The 27,146-nt window shown below is 38.8% G+C and overlaps 1 protein-coding gene and 1 long non-coding RNA gene across 2 annotated transcripts in view; one reads left to right on the top strand and one right to left on the bottom strand.

Annotated features, from left to right (window-relative positions):
* LOC146753908 (uncharacterized) overlaps nucleotides 1-27,146 on the top strand; it is a 128,097-nt gene that overhangs the window by 21,964 nt on the left and 78,987 nt on the right. The gene's annotated exons all lie outside the window — the stretch shown is intronic.
* Nucleotides 17,053-19,851, bottom strand: LOC116652544 (protein FAM240B-like). Its single transcript, XM_032441496.2, has 2 exons — nucleotides 19,651-19,851; nucleotides 17,053-17,280 (listed from the first exon to the last, which is right to left on the bottom strand). The coding sequence occupies exons 1-2, from the start codon at nucleotides 19,794-19,796 to the stop codon at nucleotides 17,124-17,126; spliced, it is 303 nt and encodes a 100-aa protein (XP_032297387.1). The 5' UTR covers nucleotides 19,797-19,851; the 3' UTR covers nucleotides 17,053-17,123.

Genomic DNA, 27,146 nt, shown 5'->3' with positions numbered 1-27,146 from the left:
GAGGAATGGAAACAGATCCCAGCTCAGTGACACAGGCAACCTCCATCTCAACCAATCTTGGTTCCCCTCTCTGCAATAAGTTTGAGGCCTTGGAACCTAAAGGAGAGGTGAGCAAAGATGAGCTCTGCCTGCAAAGCTGTCTAGGGTGAGGTGGTCAGTTCCACACCTCAAGACTGCCTCTGCCAGGAAGGAAAGAAGAGTGATTGTCATAGGTGACTCCCTAATGAGGGGAATAGAGGGCTCTATATGTTGGCCTGACCCTACCCATGGGAGGTGTGCTGCCTCCCTTGGAGCCTGAGTCAGGGATATTTCAAGGAAACTCCCCAGTCTGATCTGCTCTTCTGGTTATTGTCCTTTATTGATAGTTCAGGTGGCAGTGATGAAGTCACCGTCAGAAGCCTGAGGATTATAAAAAAATATTTCAGGGGACTAGGGTGGTTAATTGATGAAGCAGGTGTACAGATCGTATTTTCCTCTACTTCCTCAGTGGCAGGAAAGAACACTGAGGGGAGCATTAAAAAAAAAAAAAAAAAAAAAAAAAAAAAACATAAACACTGAGAGGCTGGTGCAAATGCAAGAATTTGGTGTTCTTTGATCATGGGGCAATTTACTCAGCACCTGACCTGAGGTCTTCTGATGGGTCTCACCTGTCTCAAAGGGGAAAACAGATCCTTTCCCAGGAGCTGGCAGGGCTTGTTCAGAGAGCTTTAAACTAGATATGAAGGGGGGAGGGAATAAAACCAGGCCTGCTGAAGATGAGCCTAGGGAAGCAATAATGGGATTTGGGGCGAGGAAAGGGGCTTAGCTGGAGTGCATCTACACCAGTGCAGGCAGCACCAGCAAGAGATAGGAGGAGCTGGAAGCCATTGTGTAGCAGGCAAACTGTGACTTAGTTGCCATTACAGAAACATGGTGGGATTGCTCCGTGACTTGAGTGCAGCAGTGTTTTGTTTTGAGGGGTCTGTAGCACAAGCCTGATGGCAAAGGGAGGTGGAATTGTTTAGTCTGAAGGAGACTCAGGGGGGAGACCTCCTTGCTTTCTATAGCTGCTTGAAGGGAGGCTATACTGAGCTGGGTGTTGGCCTTTTCTCTCATGTAACTTGGGATAGGACTAGAGGGAATGGCCTCAAGTTGCACCAGGGGAGATTCAGGCTGAGTGTAAGGAAATACTACTTCTCTGAGAGTGTGGTCAGACATTGGAACGGGCTGCCCAGGGAGGTGGCTGAGTCACCAACCTTGGAGATGTTCAGGGATCATGTTTTTGTGCTGAGGAATATGGCTTAGTGAGAACTAATGGCGATAGCTGGGCAGATGGACAGGATGATCTTGGGGGTCTTTTCCAACCTTGCTGATTCTATGATTCTATGATTTTGCTTACCTCCATTTCCCAGTTGTGTGTTGGTGTCATACTCCACATTAAAATACTTGTTGTCTTAAATTTTCCAATAGGAAATAAAAACAGAACAATACTTTTTGAAGCCTAACTGAGAACAGATAATCTAGACACACAGTATTTTCACTAGTGCAAAGACAGCACTTACTTGTCATATTGATTAAAATTGCTCCTGTTCAAAATTAGGAAAAGGCTCCCTGGTAATTTTTTCTTAGAGGCTTTTATTAATCTATTAATCTATTTAGATTTTTTTCTTAGGCCTTTGGTATACTCTGGTGCAATGTGTGCCTTAATATTATTATTTAATTCTTTTCTACTCCAGAATAGTATTTCAAAGACAGTTAAATGTCTGGTTATAACCCTGTAGTATTTTCTTCAGCTTTCATAAAATGATTATATCTTTTAACATCCTCTCATCATGGCACTGCATAATGAATTCCACGTTCTTCTTTTGGGGAAGATTTATTATGCTTCTACCAAGTCTGAATCTCACTTCAGAAGAAAGGGTTGTCATTACCTAAAGATCTATCATCCTGTGTGGAACAGGTATTAAACTAATAGTGTAAATGTGTGTGAAGGAAGAGTTGGGAGGAGCTGATATAGTGTTAGTGCAAAATGTCTGCAAATGATTTTCTGAGGAGAGCCAACGTCTCTATATAGGGCTGTATCTCTAAAGAGCCCTATCCTACATTCAGCAGTTTGAGGGATTGACTTCTACAATGTTCATGGATATACAATTATTTAATCTCTGGATGACTCTCTGTTATTGCTGTCAGAATGGAAAATATGAACTATTTGCAGTTACCATGTTCTGGTGCACAAAATTGCTGTAGAATCTGGGCTAAGAAGGCAGCCTCATTTTATATGATTAATCCACGACCTTCTGATGCATCAGTGTTGGTTGTTATTGACCTTGGTGAGATTCAGACTGGAAGTGGAAATGCGAAAATCTCCATTCACCAGTATTTCTCCTGAGTCATTAGGTGACATAATGTGAAAAATAATGTTAAGTTGGTCTAAAATTACATTTGCTAGGGTTAAAGACATCTTTCACTGTACCTTGTGGGAGCTTTTAGAAGGTATTCATATCACAGAGGAGAAATCCATAGTGAGGAGATTATAAACTCTTTCATTCATTTAGTCTGGGAAATGATTTAGAAAGTGATCCTGCTGTTAACTCAGAACTTGGTAGCTATTGACAGAATCACTTTCCAAATCAGGTGATAAGCAATACAAGTGGAAAAGGTGACTTTGGACTTTACAGAAATAATTCAGTAATTTGATCATTTATATATACATGTCCTTATTGCAGATGTATCCTAAAATATTGCTAAGACAAATAATTTGAGATAGGAATTTCACACCACTATAGATAAGTGAAAGTATTCTTTTCAGAATATTGAAAAGAATTGAGAGTATTCTTTTCAGAATGTTGAAAGTATAAGATATATTACGTATGGAATCCCACACAAGCTATTTTGCTTCACACTGCTTCTATGCCATGTTAGTCTTTTTATTTCTTTTTCCGTACCATGGTATCAGGTTCAATTAACTACAGGTTTGTTTTTATTTTTGTAGAACCATCCACAAAAAACACCTGCTTGATGTGTTTGTGAAGCTCTCTTCAGCAGTACCATGAAAAGAGCTGTCAAATAACTGTCTTGAGCTGGGCAGGGGTTGGTGCTAATTAAAAGAAAGATTATGAAGAGGAATAGTTTGATTCTGAAATCAAGTCTGGGAGGTCTGGACAGAAAGAGGATAAGAAACACAATTGTTTGTTTTAGTGAGAGCTTGCAAAGGCATAGATGAGGAGGCTGTGAGAGTAGAGGAGATGAAACAAGTGTGGGAGTTTCAATAGCAATGCACTTCAGGTAGTGGCAGTCCCAAACTGCTATTTGCAGGACAGTAAGAAAGAAAAGAAGGCCGACAGTTTGAAGATCAAATTCAAGGTTTGAAACTGAGTCAGATTTTCATTTGCTTTTTTTTTTTTTTTTTTTTTTCCCTTTCACCTCAATTCTAAGGGTAAATCAGTGCATTTTCATTTAATGGAGGCTATGCCTGAAGGCATAGTTGCATAGTTGAGGAGGCAGTGAGGACAAAGGCATTGAATTTGTTCATGGGAGGCAGAAAACAAAGAGAAGTCAGCATGTGGCCATAACAAAGCATCGTCCAAATAGCAATTGTAGTTGAAGATTAGGTTGTCCCTGAGTATAGCAGGGGATTGGAACTAGATGATTTTAAAGCTCCTTTCCGACACAAACCATTCTATGATTGTTGGTATACAGAGAAATCCTGGTTACAGTATCCCAAGACTGAATTTGACTTAATTCTGAAGCTTTCTATGAGAAGACAGGATTGTTTTATCTCAGGGCATCTTCCTTTTGTGTGGACAGTTACCCACATTCAGAATCTAAAATATTTTTATCTTTCTGAAAGTGGTACCTCCTCTTTCTTTCCTTGGAAACCACCAGAGTTACAAAGAACACAGTAATACTATTTGATAGAGGACCTTTTCTGCTACAAAATGCTATTTTTTAAACTTAGTCACAACCATTAGCTATGCATTTTTGTAAGCGATGAACAGGAATTCTTCATTTCATAGTGTGACAGCTGTGCATGGCTTCTTGGAATTTGGCTTGTCTTTCCTATTGCTGTCATCACTGCTGAAACACACCACCCACTGCCTCACTGTGCTACCTCTACTGTTTGGTCTGCATAAAATTCAGCAAGAATCAGTGAGTATCAGTAGATGACATATTTTTCCATGTGGAGGAATTTAATGACACACCTGTATTTAATAGGTACTTCTGCATCAGACATCATTTTATCAGACTGCTCCTATGCTGCCATCTGTTGCACAAAGTAAAATATTGGCAGGAAAGCAGGAAAGTTCAGCCCCTACTGCCATGACACCACCAGCTGCCTCTGTCTGTGGAGGCCAACGTAATGAGATAGGAAATATTACTTTCAGAATACTGTATATTTATCTGCAGAGTGCAAACTAGGTGCCGATATGAAATTAATTCCAGCAGTGGGCACAGATCTTAGCAATGGGACTCAGATTTTGAACAGGTCACTCTTCTGGTAGGTTTGTTCTGATTTTTACTGCTTTACACTCCCGGGCAATAAATCTTTACAACCTTCCAGTGTTTTACCCTTTAAGTAGGCTCATTTTTAAGTTACTTACAAATATAAATTTTAACATAACTACAAAACATGGAACATCCATTTAAAAATTTTTGAACTTTATATAGCTGAAACAACACTTGAGTAGTGAATGATTATTTTACACAGGTTAACCAAAGCCTTTTCATTTGTACAGCTATTATCAGTAGGTGTCACTCTAACAATTTTTGTAAATTTTAGCTGTATGAGTCTGAAGCAAAGGCAGAGAATTCTGGGCAAATAATGAAAAATTGATTTCTAATTCTTTTATTTTAAACATCACGCCAACATTTTATGTATTTATGAATTGTATGTTCAAGGCAGTAAACTGGGGAAATAATCAAGGAGGAGGAGAAGGGAATTTGTAGAGTTGTTAGTTTATAAAGTGCTGCAAAATGCACGATGGTAATTTGATTTAGTATTCTACAGTAATCTCTTGAAACTACTACAGTTCTTGCCTGGCAAGTCTGGAATGCCTGACATGAGGCAGCTTGCCTGTATGGGAAGATCTGGCATTTTATTCAATGACACAGGGATTCTTCTGGCTCTCAGAAGAGCTTCTGTGAGTAAGAGAAAAAAATAAAAGAATAAAGGAAAAAGAGAGATCAGATCACTTAAGGACAAAAAGAGAAGTATTAAACTGGATTTAGTTAAATTCATTGTAATATTAAGAGATCCTGTGTAGGTCAATGTTCTTGCTTCTGAAGATGAGCTGACTCCAAAAGCCTGTGAATTCTTTTACTCATGAACAAAGCTGGGATGACTGAAAGTCAGAACTCCACTGAATTGAAAGGGGCTGAGATTTTCCCTCATGGCACTCATTCTCCATCGGTTTATAGCCATCACCTGTGATATGAAGAATAGAAAAATAATAAAAAAATACGGCAACTTGTTGTGAGCATCAAATAAATATGTTATAGCTGGGACAAATAAGAAGAATTTGTGTGTGCTTCATTTTACAGGAAACCAACTTGGTAATTCAATGAGGGCACTCTCTGCCAAACCAAGGAAGGTAATACAATTTGATGTGCTGGGGCATCAAGAGGAGCTTGATCTGCCAACCAGTGGTTGTGGTTATGCTGCTGGTATTGTGTATGATTCCCTGGTTCTTTTTTTCTTTTTTTCCCTTTTTTTCTTTTTTTTTTTCTTTTTTTTCTTTTCTTTTTTTTTTTTCTTTTTTTTTTTTCTTTTTTTTTTTTTCTTTTTTTCCTTCAGCATAGTTGGTGTTCATAATGGAACTCTGAAGAAGTTAAAAATAATATCTTAGTGAGTAGATATTCGCTTAGTGAATAGACATTCACTGTCATGCTGGGTAACAATTCATTCATCCCCAAAATAAGCAAACATGAAAGGAAAATATGTTTCTGAGTTTGTATGGAGTATTATCAGCTGATTGTTCAGTTTCCTAAGGGATGGTTTGGCATAGTTAGTGGAAAGGGCAATTGGAATTCCTAAAGGATAAAAATGTCTTTAGCTAAATTTGCTGGCAAACAAAAGTAGAAGTAATGTTGATATTGAAGTTTTGTTGTTGTAAGATTTTTCTTCTTCTTCTTCTTCTTCTTCTTCTTCTTCTTCTTCTTCTTCTTCTTCTCCTTCCTCCCTTCCTCCCTTCCTCCCTTCCTCCCTTCCTCCCTTCCTCCCTTCCTCTCTTCCTCCTTTCCTCCCTTCCTCCCTTCCTCCCTTCCTCCCTTCCTCCCTCCCTCCCTCCCTTCCTCCCTTCCTCCCTCCCTCTGTGGAAAAGATTTGTGTAGTGTGTGAGAGCTACGGAGGAAGGACATTATTATAGAGGCATCCTAATTGTAAGCTTAACCATCTCCATCCCCAAATTAGTAATATAAGGTAAGAGAGGTTGGATTTCATAAGCTGTGGCATTCATCTCTGTTCCTTTTAACTTGTCCGTGATTCATTGTGCTAGAAAACAAGCATGTTAAAAGGCAGCATAAAGCAGATAACTTCCATAAGGAATTAAGAGGAATTTGGCCTTACATCAGCTTGAAAATTTCAGATGTTTATCATGTTACATCCTTGCTCAATGCCTAGTTTCAGATACCAAAGCAATATGCTCATACTTATCAAACAGTGGAGTGAATTTCTCATTGTACCTTCCTAGTGAAGGGTTCAACAGCTTAGCTTCTCCTTTTCCTCATTTGTTCACCTCTTTGTTCATCTGTATAATAATATTCTTAAGATATCTATAATTTGGCTCTTTGCCACTTCTGTTTTCTTAATAAATCAGAAAATATGATTGGGCTGCATAGACTACTTTCTCTCTCTCTCACACACACACAAAAAAAACCTTACATGAAATTTTAGGGCTCCCTTAATAAAGCAATGCCTCATGCTCTTTGAAGTTCATGTTATGTTACAACAGAAGTTTTCTTCAGGGAGTAGGTAAAATTATGTCAGTATATCACCTGACAGTTGGGGGAAAAGATGAATTTAAAATTGCTATTAAAAATGAATCCTATTACTTAAGAATGTTAGTCTGTCTAACTAGCAAGGCAAAAACTTGTCATGGTTTAATAATTTTGTAATTTTGCTATCAGTATTCCACATCATAACATCATATAAAGCATGAATAATTTTACTGAATCTGCAGCTTACAGAAGAAGACTACATCTCCCAGAGAACAACACGATAGGTCACGGGAGCTGGATATTATATTAACTCGGTCGCTGGCTAGACTGACGTCTTTCGAGTTCTGGCATTCAGGGGAGTGTGTAGGAGCCTTCACCGTTTCGCCTAGATTTCACAGTAGGCCTCTCAGTTACGGGACTCATTCTCTCTCCTATTTTGCTTGATTCATTAGCTCAATTTTCAATTATATTGTATTATATTGTGTTATCCTGTATTTCGATATAGTATTTAGTAAATAAGTGTGCCTCCTTAGATCATTGCCGCTGTTTTCTTTTCCTAATTAACTTTTTCTTTTCGGCCTAGGGCCCCTGTGGGGCCCACGGCCCCTGGCACGGATGCAGGTGGATTTTTTTTTTTTCGTTCAAACCATGACAAAACTGCCTGAATTTTGGGAACTGAACTGTGTTGTGTTAATTTTTTTTCCCTGTGAGAATTGTTAAGATTTATCTTTTAATGATGCTTCTTTTTGGAGACAAAGAAATGTTAAATGTTGTCAGAACCCTGCTTCCTAGTTTCTCTTTTAGCTCCATTTGAATAACTTTCTGCTTTTACGTATTCCCTTGATGTAAATTTTATTGAAATTTCAATTTTCTCTGGAGGAAATATAAAGCTAGTAAGAGTAACTGCGATTTTTTGTCTCGCTTCATAAACTTTCACTACTATCAGAGACAATGAATTATTATTTTCCTTATTCTATGGTACCTTTGCTCTGCTTGCTCTCTAAGATATTTATGTGTAGTGATGTGCCTTGAAGGTTGTTAATAATGGACTCAGAGAAACTGTCAATGAAGAGGGAATTTAAGCTCCTAACCAGTTCTGCTCTCTGATGAAGAGAGTTGTACTTTATTAATAAGGATTTAGTATGAACTCACTGGACTTTCTCTGCTCTTAGAAGTAGCTGAAATTAAGAATCTCAAAGTTTTGAACCCCCCAAGAAGAGGGGCTTCCCAGTCAACCCTCAAAGACAGAACTGCAGAAGGAAAAGGTGAGCCATGAGATGACTGCTCATCCCCCAGTCGTAGGAATCATGAAGTCCTGCCCTTGGGCAAAGCAAAGGGTTTGGCATGCCATGGCTGTGTGTTCACAGTTACTGCTATTAAGCTGGAAGCAGGAGACTATATTCTACAATTATTCCAGGGGAGCTTCCAGAGAATCTGGGCATTCTCTGTGCAACTCTCCAAGCTGAAGACAGCAAAGATGTAGGTGAACCTTCCTAGATACACTGCTAGATATGAAGATCGCCGAGTCCAAATGACTGTTCTGTACATACATTTATTATATGTACAACGTTGTGTGTTGTGAGTGCAGCATGTTAATATACACGAGAGGAAATGCTGTGTAAGTCCCCACTACAGACTGTCTCCCTATTTCACTTTGGTGACATTACATCATGTTGAGTGCATTGGACCCCTTAGTGCGCATGAGTCTGGCCAAGGTCTCACAAACACAGGGTTTCTGAGGCAGAGCTTGGCACATGCAGGGCAGGAGGGGAATATTGCCCTTCTGGCAGCACTGAATTGCCATGCTGGCTTTGTCTTTCTTCATGACATTGCCTGAAATGTGAACTTGTGGTTGGAACCAGAGCAAGCTTCTCTGTTAAAAGCAGTCCTAATAGTCCTAATTGCTGCTGGACTGGGGTCATTGTTTGCAGTGCAAATTTTTGCTTATTTTAACTTACAGTCAGCACTGATAACTCTTAAGATTGTGTCTCAGACATCAGGATGTGTGGATCTCTTGTAATAAAAGCTGCTAGATCTTGAAAGACTGCAGAAAGTAATGTTTTAAGGCTGTCTAGGGACTTAAGATGCAAGACAGAATTGAGTCCTGCAGAGCTGTGGGAAAAGGCTCAACAGCTTGAAACTCCAGAATAATAGGAACTCAGCATTTTTAATGACCAATCTCTTGATGTTTCTGAAATTATTTTGAGTTTTGGAAAGCTTTTTCATAAAGTTTGATTGCTAAAGACTGACAGTACCTCATAATGGCTGTGAGTGTTTTTCTGTTCTATTCAGGATAAAAATTAGCATGAGTTTAATGAGAATTCTGCAGTAAATTCTGAGAAATCCTAATGTAGGAAAAAGGCCACCTGAGAAAGCAGACCTCAAAGTATGTATTCAGAACCTTCACTTGAAGTCTTTTGTTTGCCAAGATAAATGTACAAAAGAAGTTTAAAGGATTTTTATTTTTTTTTAATTTTTATTCCACACCCCCCCCCCCCCCAATTATTTTATAATATTTTATTTTGTACCTGCCTCCTGAGCTTCTGTTAGTCTGCTTAGCATTTTATCCTGGCATCATTGCCACCTCTTTATTTCGCATTTCCCCTTTTATCTCTTGCTTATACATTCCTCCTCTTGCCTCAAAGGTGTGTGGGAATGATGTAGAGGATTTTGCCTAGTGTACAGTACCTTGAATTCATGCTGTGACTGCTCTGCTGCTGCAGTTGGTTGCACCACAGACCTTATGAGAGCAGCCTGCAGGTTTCTAGCAGCTTCTGTCACATGTAGCTTCAGTGTATATGTAGATACAGAAAGTCATGTAATATATCACATTGTCTCTCATAACTCTACTAGGTTGTTGCTGCTACTGATAATGCTTGAAATGCAGTTTTAATAAGTTGGGGAAGACCGATAAGTGGGGCGTAAAAAGAGCTGGTGGCAGCATTGGCTCCTGTGGTTTTTTGCTTTGCTTTGTTTTGTTTGTTTGTTGTGCTTTTTGTTTGTTTGTTTGTTTTTGTGGTTTTTGGTTTGGTGGTTTGTTTTTTTTTTTGTGAGATGGCAATTGAGATGGCAACTGCTCTGGTTGACCTCCCTGCATCATAACCTTCTTGCACGTATGTGTATATCTTTTTCATGGAGAAGATGATGGAGATCATTTCAATGACACACATACAGATTTGTTGGATGCATCCTGGTGGTGGAAAAAACATGGTTTCCGACTGAAGGAGCAGCTCAACTAACCAATGCCATTATGGGCACTTAGATGTCCCTTCTTGGACCTTGCTCCTCTGGCAAAAACCAAACCCAAAAAAGCAAGTGAAACAAAACAAAATACAAAAACAAACAAACAAACACAAAAAAACCAACAAAACAAACAAAAAACACACAACAAACAAACAAACAACAACAACAAAAAACAATGTACTCCCACACATGGAAGGAACAGAACAAAAACAATGACAAAATTATTTTACTATGGAAGTATTCTGTGCTTAAAGATTCCAATAATCTGTGTGACTGTGGTTACTCTGGAGATGTGTTGAGTCAGTGTTTTACATTACAGACATAGTCTGCTGTTCTCATGCATTGCTTCTGTGGCTGGCAAACAACCAGGTGAAACTGCAGAACAAAAATATTAAGTAAAAGAGTGACAGAGCAGTATGTCTGTGACGCATTTAGACTGGAGATGGAGAATTACTAACTGATATGTTCCTGAACATGAGGCTGAAATTGCTGAAAAATTTTGCACAGGTGTGCTTCAGATCAGAAAAAAAAAAAAAAAAAAAAAAAAAAAGTGTTTTTTACTGTAGTTCTGTAGTTCCAGCCCTTATACATATAAGGCTTTTATTGCTTTTGTTATACCTCATTAAATGTGCTATGCTTTTTGATGATGCTAGGAAAAATATTTCATGCAGGTAAATTTCACATACATTTGCTTAATTTGGTTGACTTTTTAATTTACTTGCTAATCCAAAGTAATTTGAAACATAGGCATAAATAATTGCTTTTGCTTATGTTTCTTTTTGACTTCTTTTCTGAGACAAAGCTTCCAAGAGCCATTCTCTCTAATAAATATGTGTGTGCAAGTTGGAAGTAGCTTTAACACTCAGGGGACACAAACTGCAGATCAGAGATCCATAATAATTACATGCCAGATCAGAGCAAAACTCAAGTGGCCTGTTACACTGATGAAAACTTATGCTAGTAAGCCACATGTTTCCCAGTTCATATTTTGCTCTTATTTCTTGCTGGCTTAAAAAAAAAAAAAAAAAAGCATTTCTATTAAAAAATTCTGTAACCTAGCTGTGAATTCTTGCTTCCTACTTGCTGTACTTGCTGACAGGAATAGTAGACCTCACTAATGTGTGCTGAAGACTAGCAGCCAGGAGAATTTGCTCTTGAATGGGAGCTTCTACAAATGCATGCCAGAAATTCCAGGTAAGAGGATACCTGAAAGAGAAGTAGAACCACACAGTGTACATGCTGAAATTTACTGTTGTTTCACAGAATCACCAAGGTTGGAAAAGACCTGCAAGATCATCCAGTCCAGCAATCCACCCATCACCAATAGTTCACACTAAACCATGTCCTTCAACACAATTCCCAAACTTTTCTTGAGCACCTCCAGGGTTGGTGACTCCACCACCTCCCTGGGCAGAATGTTCCACTGCCTGACCACTCTTTCTGAGAAGTAGTATTTCCTAACATCCTGCCTAAATCTCCCCTGGTGCAGCTTGAAGACATTCCCTCTAATACTACCATCAGTTAAATGAGAGAAATGCTTACAACAACCTCCTTTCAGGTAGTTATAGAGAGCAATAACATCTCTGAGTCTCCTCTTCTCCAGACTGAACAGTCCCGGCTCCCTCAGCCACTCCTCATCAGGCCTGTGCTTCAGACCCCTCACCAGCTTTGTTGCCCTTCTTTGAACATGCTCCAGGGCCTCAGTGTCTTTCTTGCAGTGAAGGGCCTAAAACTGAACACTGTACTTGAGTTGCAGCATCACCAGTACTGAGTACAGGGGACAATCACTTCTCTGCTCCAGCTGGCAGTGCTGTTTTTGATGCAAGCCAGGATACCCTTGGCCTTCTTGGCTTGTGTTCAGAGGGGCATCAATCAAAACGCCAGGTCCATTTCCTCTACACAGTCTTCCAGCCACTCTGCACCACGCCTGTAGTGCTGCCTGCAGCTGTTGTGTCCAAAGTGTAGGACCCAGCACTTTGTCTTGTTGAACCTCATCCCATTGGATGAGCAATCCAACCAGTCCAGATCACTCTGTAGGGCCTTGCTACCCCCAGGCAGTTCAACACTTCTGCTCATTTGGTATAATCTGCAAACTTACTGAGGGTGCCCTCAGCGCCTTCATCCAGGTCATCAATTAAGATATTGAAGAGGACAGGCCCTAGTACTGACCCCTGGGGAACACCACTCATGACCAGTTGCCAGTTGGATTTAACTCCTTTAACCACCACTCTTTTGGCCCAGCCCTCCAGCCAGTTCCTTACCCAGCACAGAGTGTACCTGTCCAAGGCATGGGCTGCCAGTTTCTACAGGATAATAGTGTGGGAGACTGTGTCAAAGGCTTTGCTGAAGTCAAGGTAGACCATATTAACAGCCTTTCCCTCATCCACCAGGCAGGTTGCTCAATCATAGAAGGAGATCAGGTTGGTCAACCAGGACCTGCCCTTCATGAACCTATGCTGGCTAGGCCTGATCCCCTGGCTGTCCTGCACATGCTGCATGATCTCCCTCAAGACAATCTGCTCCATTACCTTTCCTGGCACCCAGGTCAGGCTAACAGGCCTGTAGTTCCCCAGGTACTCCTTCCAGCCCTTCTTGTAAATGGGAGTCATGCTGGCAAGCCTCCAGTCTTCTGGGACCTCACCAGTCAACAAGGAGTGCTTATAGATGATGGAAAGCTCGGCTATCACCTCCGCCAGTTCCCTCAGTGCTCTCGGTGAATCTCATTTGGTCCCATGGACTTGTTGCAGTCCAGTTGGAGCAGTACATCTCTGACTGTTTCCTCCTGAATCTTCAGGGGTGTTGTCTGCTCCCCAGCCAAGACTACCAAGTCAAATTGTGGAGTACCCTGAGGATAAGTGGTTTGATCTTTAAAGATAGACATCAGTAAGGCATTCAGAACCTCTGCCTTTTCCTTATCCTCAGTGGTCACATTCCCAGCCTGATCCAGTAGAGTGGAGACTCTCCTTAGACCTCTTCTTACTGTTGATGTATTTGTAAAAGAGTTTCTTGTTCCTTTTTACATCAATGGCCAAGTTGGCCTCAAGCTGGGTTTTTGCCTATCTGATTTTCTTTCTACACATCTTAACAACTTCTCTGTACTCTTTTGTTGAAAACAACTGCTCAAATCTAGCAGGGTGTAGAATAGACTGTATTATATTTTCAAAAATAGCTTTCTGGAAGAGATGCTGGCAATTTTAGTTGTTCCATATTGGCTTATATAAGTGCTAGACCGAACACAGTAATGCTTTGCTGGTGTGGGCTGGTGGTGGAACTTATTATGTAGACACTTTCAATTCTGTTTCTGTTACACATATTAATACAAGTCAAAGAAAATTATCTTGATAATGAGTTGTTTTGTTTTTTTTTTCCCTCTCTCTCCTGTTAAGAAGAAGGAGGAACTGGAAGCCAGGGAGGAAAATTGCTTTCAGCTAACGGGGCCTGCTTTCTTCAGAATTTATGCTCACTGGATATCCTATTTCATCAAAGACAGTGAGGGATAGGTGAGGTAGGTGAGAAAGTGAGAGATAGGCTGTGTGTAATAGGTGTTCTATTTCATGTGATGATTCAAATAGAACTGATTGTTTTGCTTGCTTGCTTTTATAAATAAGGCAGTTTCCCATTTTCAGGCATGCCTGAAATACCTAAGTTCAGGAATGAATTTTCAGTTAGTAACTGAAGCAAAAGGACAAAATACTGTCCTTCACTTTACCATCTGCCTTTAGCTTTGCAATTTTCAAACAGTATACCTGGATGTTGTGATTTTGTGTTTTCTGTTGTCAGTGTTCCACATCAGAACATCAAGCAGAACAGCGGCAGTTAAAGAGTTAATGTCTTGGTTCCGTGTTACCACCATTCTAGGTTCCCAGATGAGAGGGGTGGCATCCTCAGAGAACTTGGTGTGAAGAGGAAGCGGGGTGGGACCCTGGGCTGGACCCCAGCCACTCTGCATCTAGCTGTCTCAGCTTGCCACGGAGAAAAGCACGTGCTTCCCTCACACTGTCGTGGTTTGACTCCTACTTGGGGTACTCTTCTCTCTCTTGTATTGTCTGATTTGGTTAAATTTAGGAAATTACCAGATCGTGTGGCAAACTTGTTCCTTTTTTTTTTTTTTCCTTTGCTCCTTTGTCTCTCTCTCTTTTATTTTTTATTCTTATTTTTTATTTTTTTTTCCCATGGCTGTGCCTTCCTGTCATGGATTTACATCTAGGGATAACCCTGTGATACTGGCTACATCCAGCTGCTACACTTTATTATTTCTAGTACTCAATTATTTTCTCAGTCTGTGCAGTAGCAATGAGAATGGATGAATATCATTTATTTTGGGGAAGAAAATCAGATATTCAGGATCATAGAACTGCCAGGACTCTGCTGTTGTGTAAAATATGTCTGATGACTGTTAAGCATGACGAATGCAAATGCACTTGAAGAACACACTAAGAACTGTTTCTTGGAAAATGTGGGTAGAATTTCATTTTTCACACTTGTCACACTCTGCCTTGCAGTGGAAGCATCAGAAGCACATTCACAACTGGAATAGTTTGCTTGCGATTGCTGTGATAAACAGTGTACGTGACAGTTGTCTGGTGTGTTGTCATGGGGTGTCACAGGCTTGCAGTGGGAGTGATTTCATGCCTCCTTCAGCCCCTCAGAGATGTGGATAGAAAAGGAACTGAGAGCGAGCTACTGCCTGGGGCTTCATCTGCTGACATCTGTTCTCTTTCTTGTGTCTTGTTCAAAACTATTGATCACTTAATACACAACAGGGTACGTCATGAAAGTGTTCCTAACATTTAACAATTTTGATTTTAAATGCAGAAGAACAATAAAAGCTATTTGGACCTACCTTGCACAGATCATCTTTTGACACTCTGGCATAATGTGGAGATGAACTGCACTGTTGCACTTGGCGTCACAGCTCTGTGAGGCAGTGGTTAGGTTAGTAAATGAAGTTGATCTAGTTTTATGGCCCTTCTCTGTTTCAGTAGACCTTGTCTATGTCTTTTAGTGACCACGAGCAAGCAATGGAGTGTTGCCGCTATCGAGCAATGAAGTGTTGTGCATTTGATGTACACAGAAGCAGGTTCAAGTCCTTCCTGGTTTTCTTCACCAGAGATAATACTTAACTTGGGCACAGAAAAAGAATTTTTTAAAGAGTTTAGGGAAATAAATGAGCATAGCGAAAGAGGCTGCAAAGGCAAAAGCAGATGCATTTTCATTTCTGTTCAGTATTGCTTTTCTAAAAGAAAAAGAAACAACATCACTGAAAGAAACAATTACTTTTTGGATTAGGTTGCATAAAAAGAGTGATTCTGTGTCCCTTCAGCTTCCAGTAAACAAAGAATAAAACTTTGCAGAAGTTTTATATAGTTTTAATGCTTTGTAAAATGTACATTTTTCCCTTCCCCCCCTACCCTCTTGGCTTCCCTTTCCTCTTGTCACAGAGTTATCTAGATCAATCTATGTCCATGACAGGGGGGCAGTAGTTCTGTGGGCCTCCTGGCCCCCAGAATGGGAAGGGAAAAGGGAAAGGGGCAGAGAGATGGGAGCTGGACTCAAGGAAACAGAGCAGCTTCAACAATCTAAGAAGGAAAACTTACTTTATGAACTACGATATCAGAATGCAAGTTAACACAATATAATACAGCCTAATTGAAATTGAGGCTAATAAATCTAATAAGATAGTTTTTTTTAGACCGAGAAGTCTACTTTGAAATTGAAGGCACACAGCTTAGAAGCACACCCACATCTGCTGCCAGGCAGTGAAAGAGAGAGAACAAGTGTCACTTCCGTGATGTGTTTCCCTCTCTGACCGTGAGGTCCTCTGGGATGTGTAGGTCTTCTTCTCTGTGCTCCACTTGATGTTATGATGTGGAATACTGACATCAGAAATTACAAAACCATGACCTTTTCTTCCCCCTCCTCCCCTCTCTTCCCCTCTCTCCCCACCTCCTCTCCTCTCCTCTCCTCTCCTCTCCTCTCCTCTCCTCTCCTCTCCTCTCCTCTCCTCTCCTCTCCTCTCCTCTCCTCTCCTCTCCTCTCCTCTCCTCTCCTCTCCTCTCCTCTCCTCTCCTCTCCTCTCCTCTCCTCTCCTCTCCTCTCCTCTCCTCTCCTCTCCTCTCCTCTCTTCTCCTCTTCTCTCCTCTTTTCCCCTCTCCTCTCTTCACCTTTCCTCTACTCCCTTCCCCTCTCCTCCCCTCCCCTTCTCCTTTTACTTCCCCTTCCCCTTCCCTTACCCTTTCCCTTTCCCACCCCTACCCTTACCCCTACCCCCTTCCCTTTTCCCTTTTCTTTCCTTCTTCTTTTCTTTCCATTTCTATTTTAATGGGAGAATATTGCTATGTAAAATGAGAATGTTGTATAAAAACTGGTTTGCTCCCATTTCCTTTCCTTCCTAATAGTCAGATGCCTCTCAAACTAGTTCAAAGACTGTTTCAGTAGACCTTTTTCTTACCTATCCCACCAAAGAAAAATATTTCCCTTTGTTCATTTAATTATTCAGATCTGGAACTTTTCCTACATCTTGATCAAAAAAATCCTTTTCTCCTTCTTTCTCTTGATTCCACTAGGAAATGCATTTCTTCTGTCCAGCTCTTAAGCGTAGTTCTCAACCCCCTTCACCATAGCTTATCAAGGTAGGCAGCTTGGCTTATGTGCAGTAAATCAGAATCTGAGAGCTCTGTGAATGGAAATGTGCAACTTCATGCACGGACATCTGAATTTATTCAGATATTAATTCAGATTATTAATTATTTATTATGCCTCTTAACCATATGATTCTCTTTCTGAAAAATATATTGTTGTCATTTGAAAATGCTGTTACATAAGAAGTCCTGCTACGTCAGAGTAATAATACAACATGCAGAATTATAGGTGCCTATTTCTCACATTTCCCTCTGCATTTTAAAGAGATTGTGTACTGTGGCCTAATTCTTGCAGTGAATTTCAGTGGACCTTTACTAGTAGTTCTAGTAGCTGGTCTGGAAAAGGGCAAGAGTCTGAGTTTTATCTGGCAAAGGATGAGCTTCAGTGGACAACAGTGCCATCTGCTCTTTATGCTTTTTCATGTGTGCCTGGACCAGCTTTGCCCTGCCCTCCAGCCTCTGAGTCCACTCATGGCGAAGCCTGCAAAGAGAGGACAAATACTTAGCAAGCACCAAGCCAAATCCTTCAAATAGATACGAGGCTTTTCAGTAGGATTGAAACTTTCCTCTCTTTCATCACCACAGCACTTGTCCTGTATTTGTTTACCATCTACACATCTCTCCAGCTTGCTAGACTGGGAATGCAGGGGAGAAAAGGATAGTGCTGATAGTATCAGTGGGTGACATCGCTAGATTCCTAATGAGTCAAACAACTGCTGAAACTGTCACCATGAAGAGCTCTGTTTTTTCCTCTGTGGTATTCTCAAAGCCACAAAGAAGTGCACTGCCTTTGTGGTAAGGTCATTAAAGGTGGAAAGTGAAATTACAGTTAATACACTCTCCACAACTTTACTCTAAAATGCTTTGGAGAAAAGCAAGCAGGACCTTGCATATCTTTTTTGTTCTATTTTTAGTACTTTAAATAATAATAATAAAAATAATGGTGAAAACGTAGTCATTTGGGATTCAAAATCTCTTCAGACCTTTTATGTGTTTCATGAAAGGAATTGATGTTACATGCAAGAGGAGCCACATAGCTTCAAGTCACTATTTTAGCACAGACAGAAGAGGAAATCACTAGGGACCAGTACAGGATAATGTTGGTTGGGTCATTTTCCAAAGGGAATGTTATTATGAAGCACCTGACCCAGAAATGCTGTAGGATTAGTCATATGGTAGTGTCAAATGTGTCATGTAATATGGGGGCTTTTACATTTAATGTAGTAAAAGCAGAAGCAAATAATTTCATCTGAGAATAACTTAGCAGTAGCAGTTTCACTCTGATGCTTATGTTCATTTGGTTCCTGAGTTTGACTGTAGAGTGTGTTCTAAATTTTTCCCACCTGGTCTGACCTCTCTTGACTTTGCTATTCTCTCATTAGTATAGTTAAGCCTCAAAAAGCAGTGCAACTATTTAGTAAATATTTGCTTTCAAAGTGCTGCTGTTCCTTGTTAACTAGTGATCTAGCGGTCCCAGAGGGTGTGCCTGGCTGTACCTTAAAAAAAAAAAAAAAAGGAACATTCTGTGATCAACTTGGATGTTTGCTGAGTGACCTTGAAGTAGTTTGCTTGGGTCTGTTTCAGTTGTGATTTGTGACCCATTCGAAGAACTTTTGCTGCAGTTTTTTTCTTATTCAGACAAAACTGTGAAAAGGCTTTTCGCATTTTAACTCTGTGAAGTTGAAAATATTACTGACATACATAACTGCAATTGCCTTGTGATACCTTTTTGTGTTAGTTTATTTGAAGCTAGAAGACAAAATTTTACATCTTGTGGCTATGACAGCTGCCCCAGCGAGACTGTTCCAAGCCCATTAACCACTGGTGAGGTGTATTATTGTAGTAACCAGTCTGAACCTCCAACCTGTGATGCTACTGGGACATACAGCCTAAATAGATACTGATTTCCTCACCTTTAAGGTGACATTAGTAGCTTCCTCCTTGGGTGTCTAGGCCAGAGTATTCGATCTTTTTTTTTTTTTTTTTTTAAAGAGACAGCCCTTTACCTGTACATTCCAATCTGTTAGAATCAAGTTAATTTATATGGATGTACCAGTTCTGAGGAAACTTTATGTGGGAAAGCCTTTCCAGCTTCAAGAGGAACGTATACCAGAAAAGCACAAGAGAGACATGGCTTTCTCATCCTGTTGCACAGACTGCTAAGGGATTAATTTAATTTGTGAGAGCTGTTGTGCCTTCTAAGGTGCAGCAGGTTGATCAAGTATTTGAGGTATAGTTGACTGAAGTATTTATATTACAGCCACAGTGCTTTCTAGGTAGCAAGTGCTGTTTTTTGCTGTTTGGACAAAACAGAAAATAATAAAAATAATTGAATATCTTTACTTGTTTTCTTTTGTAGACCAGGAATGATACTGAAATATGTTTCATGGCATAGGTAGACATTATCATAACATTTCTAAACTTATGGTTTATATGATGTAAAACATAGTTAAAAATGATAAAGATGGTATGGATTTATTTATACTATTCATTAGATGAGTTTTTGTTATTCCTTTAATTCAATATAATTTTATTTATTTGCTGTGGCTGTATTAGTAAAATTTTTGATATTTTCTAACTGTCACAAGACCCTGTGCCAAAGTGTTTTATTTTTATTTGGGTATACTCCAAGGCCTTTGAAGAATGTTCATGAGATTCAAAGGTGAGGGGTGTCTGAGTTTCCATGCAGAAGAGCCATGGAAATTTGAGACAAGCAGCTGTGAGAGGAAAAGTGCCAAGGACCCAGAACACAATCTGTGCTATGAATAAAATAGTACAATAGGGGTTATCTTATTTTAAAGCATGTGATGACAGACCTGATCTCTTGGGCAAAAGAAATTATACAACTTACTTGTTCAGAGCACTTTTGCTTAGCCTAGTTTCTTCACTTTCTCGTTGCCTAGTTTGCTCTTGGATGGCTTTTTCCCAGAAGTTCTTCAGCTCCACTGCATCTTGACCATGCATCTTGTGGCGTTCAAAGTTGGTGCACTTGCTCATTTTCTGATAGGCAATTTTGAGGTCAGAAGAGTCAGATTAACTCAGGGCAGATAAAACATTGCTTGGCCCCTTGCTATTTCTTTCCCATGAGGTGCTATTAAAATAAAGTATGCAAGCCAAAGAAAAAAGGGAACTGGGTACTGAAATATGCCTGTGGTGACAGTTTAAATGCCATACCTATATTTTTGGTATAGAGTAATGACAATGCATAGCAGAGTTCTCTGAAATACTGAGTAAGCTCCAGTATGTGAGAACTTTTTTTTGTTTTACAAGAATTTAGGAAAAGTACTTTCAAACTTAGCACTAAAATTGGTGATGTCTAGATGGGCTGTGGTGAAGGGTTTGCCTTTTTTCTCACTTCTACAGTTTAAAAAGAGATCAGAAATGAATGTTATCCAAGGGAAATGCATTGCTATTAAATGATTCAAATTATTGCTCAAAATGTTATCATGCACAAAATATGCAGGGGAATTATGAACCTGAAGTTGAAGCACACAAAGTACAGAGCCCTCAGGAGCTTGTTATCACCTTGTTCTTTAATTTGTCAAAATTCAGAGTTAAATACTGCTAAAAGTAGAGCTTGTTGAAGTGTAGACGTCAGTTCCAATAAATGAGAAAAAGAAGTGGGGCAGTTTCCTTGCTAAATGGTAGTAGTATTCAAAAGTAGATGATTTTATAATGCTCAGATACATGACACTTTCTGATAAAGCCAAACATGTATTAGTGTTCAAAACTTAATGGTACTTTGATAAGTTAAGTTCCGTTATTTATTCTCACAGGAAATCAAAACTTTTGCATAATATTCTGTAATTGTTGCTGGCAAAAATTGCTTTGCTATGAAATTAAATAGGTGTCATGGTTTTTATGATTTTTATTAAGCATTTTGTGCTTACCATGGTGGAGGCAGCCACTGTGTGACACATACAGTACCATGTGATACCACCTCAGACACAATATTAGGTCTCTAGAAACAAATCCTGTGGAGATGTGGCACTCCAGAAAGAACTGAGTCAGATAATGGGACCAATTTCAAAAATTCTCTTGTAACTACTTGTGCTAAATATCACAGAACTGAGTGGATTTATCATATCCCCTATCATGCACCAGCTTCTGGTAAAATTGAGCTATGCAACAGATTGTTAAAAATTATTTTGAAAGCAAGGTCACATAACACTGGGAGAAGCATTTGACAGAAGCCACCTGGTTGATCACTATTTGAGTATCTATCAACCAAGATGATCCCGCCCAATCCAGCTCCCTTCATACTATGTCCCTGTACATGTAAAGAACATGATGGGAAAGGCTTTCTGGAAAGGGCAAACCACTCCATGGAACTGTTTTTACTCAGGGACTTGTGTCCATTTAGTGGATGATGCAGAAAAATGGGGATGTTCCACAAGGGAATTTGATGTTGGGCAGAGTGCAGTCACTAAATCCGCATATATGTATGTGTATGTGTGTGTGTGTGTTTAATGCATTTCTGTTGTCAGTTATTGTTCATATACATGTTAAGTATGATGTACTGAAGTGGAATAACATGTGGAATGTTATGGTTTTATGATTTCTCTTATCGGCATTTCATATCGTAACCTGATGTAATGCACTGGGAATTAAAGACTTAATGGTACAATTCCACAGATTGTCAATAATTTCTATCTAGTGTCTTTCTCAGGAGAGAACAAGAACTACAACTCCCAGAAGACTTTGACTGTTATGTTTCCATTTTCCATTCAGAAGGAATGATAAAATGGCTCAGGAGTTAAAAGAGTGCCCCTTCTTTCACATCTTGTCCCTGTAGTGTGTGTTCCCTAGCCCATCTCTCCTATTAGAGTTTCAGTTTTGGACTAAAAGGCTTTCAGTTTTGGACACTCTCTTTCTCATTTTCTTTTTTTTCTTTCTTTTCTTTTTTTCTTCAGTTCCAACTATATTTTATTGTATTATCTGTAATTTTGCTGTCATATGTAGTAAATTATTTTTCTCCCTTAGCTCATTGCTGCTGTTTTCTTTTTAAGCTCATCTCCTTATCTTTTACATTTTCCCCCTTCCCGTTCTGCCAAGGATCCATGGGTCCCCCCATCCTATCTGCTTATGGAACAAGGCTGAACTGGGCCAGGAACAGCTGACAGTAGGATAGGAACAACTCTGTATGTTTCTGACCCAAACATGAAGCACTCTTTCCTCCTTCTCTCTCCCACCATAACTCTCTCTAGCAAGTGGGATGGTGGAAAGAAGCAAAACACACTCCTGAGTTTTCTATAACTACATCTGTACATAATTTGAGAATTCCTATGAAAAGCCTTTGTTTTTTTTTTTGTGTTTGTCTGTATTCTGCTGCCACTAGGGTACTTTTGCTAGCTATTCACTCTCATCAGCATTACCTGATAAATGTATACCTTACAAACTTTAATATATACTGGAGAGTCTGCTTTGCAGACAGTGCCATATTTTAAAAGGTTTACTAAGGAGATATTAAAAAGACTATTCTAGTGTAGATCAGTCAGAATAAACCTTTGATTTGTGCAATGTTTTGAAGAGAAGATCAGAAAAATCTAAAGGGATTATTAGATACAGCTCATTGAAGGAAGACTTGTGCAATATCTTTGTATCAAATACAGTATTTTAAACTGATGTTTTAAAAGAACACATGAGTAAGATCTTGGGTTTTTCCAGATAGAATATTTGGATTTGGCTTAAATTTAATAATATTATTGAGGAAGTAAAACAAATATATTTTCCTGGCTGGATGCTAGGTCTTAGAAACAAACAAACAAATTGCTTAACAGAAAGAAAAATCTCTCCCAGTTCTGGACTTGGTATTCTTTTCAACAGTAAATTTGGTTGGTTAAAGACAAGCTCAGTTCAACAAGAGTAGGAAGGACTGATTAATACATGCAGTGTAATCTCCCAAATGAAGGGATAGAGTATCAGGCATGCTTGGGTGGTTATGAATGTTTAGGATAGTGATCCATCTTGCTGACCACTACAAGGCCAGCAAGAACTGCAATACTGCCAAAACAGTCAGATGTTTTCCCCATGTTTTCTTGTCTTCCTCGGGCTGCAGACTGGCAATGATGAAGCACAATGGAATACTGCAAGAGTTGCTACGCTGCTATGAGTACTGCCATTTTTTGCTGTTACCTTTTCCTAGGAGTCCTTTGTGTATCAGTGATGCAGGCATGCAGGAAATCTTTTAATGATCTTTTGTATCATTCTGAGGAAGGATAATAGCTTTTTTATTTGAGGCTTCATCTTCCAAAAGACGTGAATGTCATGGACACATCAGAATATGCCTTGTCTGTATCTTTATGCTCTCAGAATAGCTTGTTGCAGTGAGAGATGAAATGTGATTATTTCATCATTCCTGGACTGGCAAGTAACCTGGGACTTTGCACCATTTGAAGGCTCTTCTGTCAGCAGCATTGCCTACTTGACACTCTTCAGATAATTATCTTGTTGGCTCAGAAGCCAACTGTAGGCTCCTGACCAATGATCTGAGTAGATTTGCGCTCCAAACACTGCTATACTTTGCCTCACATAAAAGTCTGCATGAACATATTAACCTTTCATTAGATTTCATGATTCATGAGCTTCTACAACTTGTTCATCACGAGGTGCAAAGAGTGACTCCATTCTTTATCTGAGGTCTAATTTGGGTATATTTTTAGGATGAAGGAAAATTTTGAATGCCTCAGATCTTGGCTGCTCCACTCAGAAGCTCGAGCTGTGGTCAAGCAAGTACCTTAGAGAGGGAGGAACTTCTGCAAATGTTAGTCTGACGTGTTTCTTGGAGTCATTGGAAGCCAAGGACATTTGGCTTGGTAGTAATTCCTAGGAATGTCAGTAACAGCGAATATTTCATGGGTTCACTGTGATCCTTCCTAAGATAAGTTCTTGATGTAAGACTTCTGAAGATTTTGGCATCTAGCATTATTAGCCAGCATCTCTCACATTGTGAAATATCAGTCATTTTTGGAGAACCTCACGTTACAGTATCTACATATAGAAAGTATGGATTCCATGTTCCATAATACTTTTTTCCTAATTGAAGGATTCTAGTTAGGAAATTGCTTTCTGAGTCCTTATTACTGCTCTAGGGAACTTAAATCAGTATTATTACTTTTGTTCAGTGTATTTCTGTTCACTTTCTAATGTCCCAATAAAATAAAATGGAATTGCACAGACATTTTTATTTAATTCTGGCAAACTAGCTTGTTCTCAATTCCTTCCCTCAGGTACCTCAGTATTCAGAATAAAAAAGCAGGACTGATTTTGACTTTTTTGCCAGTCGGAAACACTGTTTCCCTCTGATACCTCAGCATTCAGATTAAAAAAAGCAGGACTCAAAAACACTGCTTCTTCAAGTACTTGATTTGCCTGAGTGGAAAGTGAACAAGGAAAAAGGATTCTTTCTTATCTTTATTTACATTTAACTAGTGAGAAGTCATGACAGAGGAATTAAAAGAAAATTGAGGAAGCATTCTCCTGGTTACCAATTGCAGAGTGATTTAATATGTTTTTCCACTGATGCAAAAGTAAAATAAGTAACAATATCTCCATGTGTTCGTAATGATTAATTTAGATGACTTGAATTTGTGCGAGTGCCCCTTATGGACAAAAATAGTTACCATACATAAAACATTCTGTAACACTTTTCTTATGAAGGACCTCTAATGAGCGCATATAGGTTGTACAGACTGTATGGGTTTGTTTTGGTTCTGGAGTTCAACTTGCTAATATGAAGTATATTTGGCTGATATTTCTGTGAGTCAAGCTTGTAAAGCAACTTTTTAAAAAGGTTTTATATCTTGTCAGAAAGAACTTACATGTTATACAGCTCTGAAATTCATCATTCAGAAATCTATGTATGTGTTTAACAAAAGGATTGTTACAACATTGGTCTTTTACAGGAATTATTTTTTATGTTCCTGAATTGTTAATAGAGAATGGCCATGCAGCAATTTGTAAGACAGCTATCATTTATTGAGGTGCATAGATAGCATCTACAGACAATGCACTGATTTAAGTTCTTTGACCTGCTGCATACTGAAAGGAAATTCAAAATGCAAGTAATGATTTCCCCAAGCAGACCACTCCTGTGCCATGGGGAAAACACTTTTGCTTCCAGCTGGGTGGTAGTATACACACAGCTTTTATTCACTGCCACAAAATTAATACAAAAATATCCAGTGGTATGACTTTCTGTCTTCTTCATTTGTTTTCAGACTGAATGTGCCTTGGAAAGTTGTTAAAGTAGTGTATTTTCTTTCCTGGTCTGCAAATTTTGGATTTTCATAGTCTCATACAACTTCCACTGAGGTATCAAGAAGAGATTAAAAAAAAAAAAAAGTTTAAAGCAAGGAAATTCTCTTCTGCATAGCTGTGTCTCTGCTTTGGAATCTCACCAGAGACATTTTTAGAGCCAGAAATTACTCTTGCTGTTTTGAACAGAAGTACTGCTTTCAGTTAACTTCTGTAAAACCGAACAAGCAAAAAGAGAGAGTCTTGTCTGAAATATCAGAAGGCATTTTTTACTCTGTTTCCATCTTTCCTTTTAATATGTCATAAACTAGCCATCATCATCAAAGTTCAGTATTTTATATAGAGAAACAACACTTGTGCATACAGTGAGAATCTTTAAGAGAGAAATATTTTAATGCATTAACAAGGCTTTTGTCTTAATAAATTTTGATATAAAAAGTTCAAAGTAATTTTTAGTTTAAATGATTCAGAATAATTAAAACCAGTTTGCTTTGCTATTATAAAGAAACAAACTTAGTATTTTCTTTCTTACATCAAAATATTTTAGCCATCAAGATGAAGAAATGTTTAATCATTTATAAACTTCATTTCCAAAATATTTGCTGAGACGATAGAATTTTTAACTATGATTTTTTAGAAATGTATTTTCCAAAGTGCTTCCATTCTAAAAGTTGGATTTTAAAATTTTTTATAAACTTATTAATTCCTCCAGTTTTAACATTGAAAATGAATGTTTCTGTTTCTGAAAGATATTCCCCACTCACATCTTTCTGAAGCTACTTGTAAACAATGGAAAGACTATGTTTGATTCCAAGTGGAACCAGTCCCCAGGGTCATATCATGAACAGGAGCTATTTTATCTTTGTCAGACCACTAATTAGTCTTTTATTTCTTTTGCCCTTCTGTGGAACTCCTTTGCCTAAACATACATAATTCTTCAGTATTATGAAGTAGTTGTTACATTATAATTAATGTGTTTAGAGACTGTTTTTTAATGAAAAGCTTAAAAGTTTTAAATTAGTCTTCAATGTTCGGATGCTTATAATGCTTTTTTCTTACACCTGAAGTGTGTGAAGCACAGAAGGACTTTTACTACTCCCAATTTACATAAGAACAAACGACAGGTTAATAACTGAAGTTAATATTAGAAGCAAGAAGTCAAAACAGAGTCAGAATACATTTGAGATTTTATACATTATTGGATTATCTTCTGATAAAATATTGTATAATGCACAAAATTCAAGGTCATGGGGAGAAAAAGTATAAAGCATTATTAAAATTTGCACAAAAATAAATTTAAGTGCATGTATGTCTGAGTGAGTTTAATAAGACAGGAATAGAAAACCTTATTTTGCCCAAAATACAAGAATGTAAATGCTTACTTTTGATTGTAAAGTAGCTTCTTCTTCTGTCAAATATGGATTTCTCGAGTGATTACAGAATACTGTCACTTTTACCCCTGGGTTCCCCTTTTGAGGAGAACTCCAAGTGCCAGTAATAGCTGATAAAATCTTTTTGTCTGTCACTCATTTGTATTTGGGAGAGATGACATCTGCTATTACGAACTAGTTTAATTGCAGCAGCAAAAAAACAAACCCATAGCCTTATTTTGTGAAGACTGTAACACAACAAGTGGAGAAGCCAGACAGATACATGGCACAAACTTTGAATGCCACATTTGATCTGTGCTATAATTTTTGGCAGGTGCCACTGATGTCATAACTTGGCTCTTGAGAAACAGCCATTCTTTGACAAGTGCAGATCACTGGAACCTAAATTCAGTATGACTTGAAAAACTCAGTACTGTCCCCTCTGAGAAAATACATATCTGGGAAAAACATGTTGAATAACACAGCCCATCTCATATTGAGCCAGTGAATGACTGACAGATTAATAGATTCTCCCCACTCTCCTATTCTGAAGTATTGCTTTGTAGGAGAACACCTGGTAGGTTATATGACAGAATTACAGCTAAGCTGTTAATGCTCTGAGCAGCGAAGGAATCTGAACTCAATCGGCCGCTAGCTGGAATAATATTTTTGTTACACAATTTAGCACTTCCATTTTCTTGGATAGATTCTTCTTCCCGAC

The sequence above is a fragment of the Coturnix japonica genome, chromosome Z (genome assembly GCF_054131305.1).
Source record: "Coturnix japonica strain WE chromosome Z, WE-NBRP24, whole genome shotgun sequence".
NCBI lineage: Eukaryota > Metazoa > Chordata > Aves > Galliformes > Phasianidae > Coturnix > Coturnix japonica.
The sequence above is the reverse complement of the archived record's forward strand: the minus strand, read 5'-3'. Positions and strand labels throughout refer to the sequence as shown.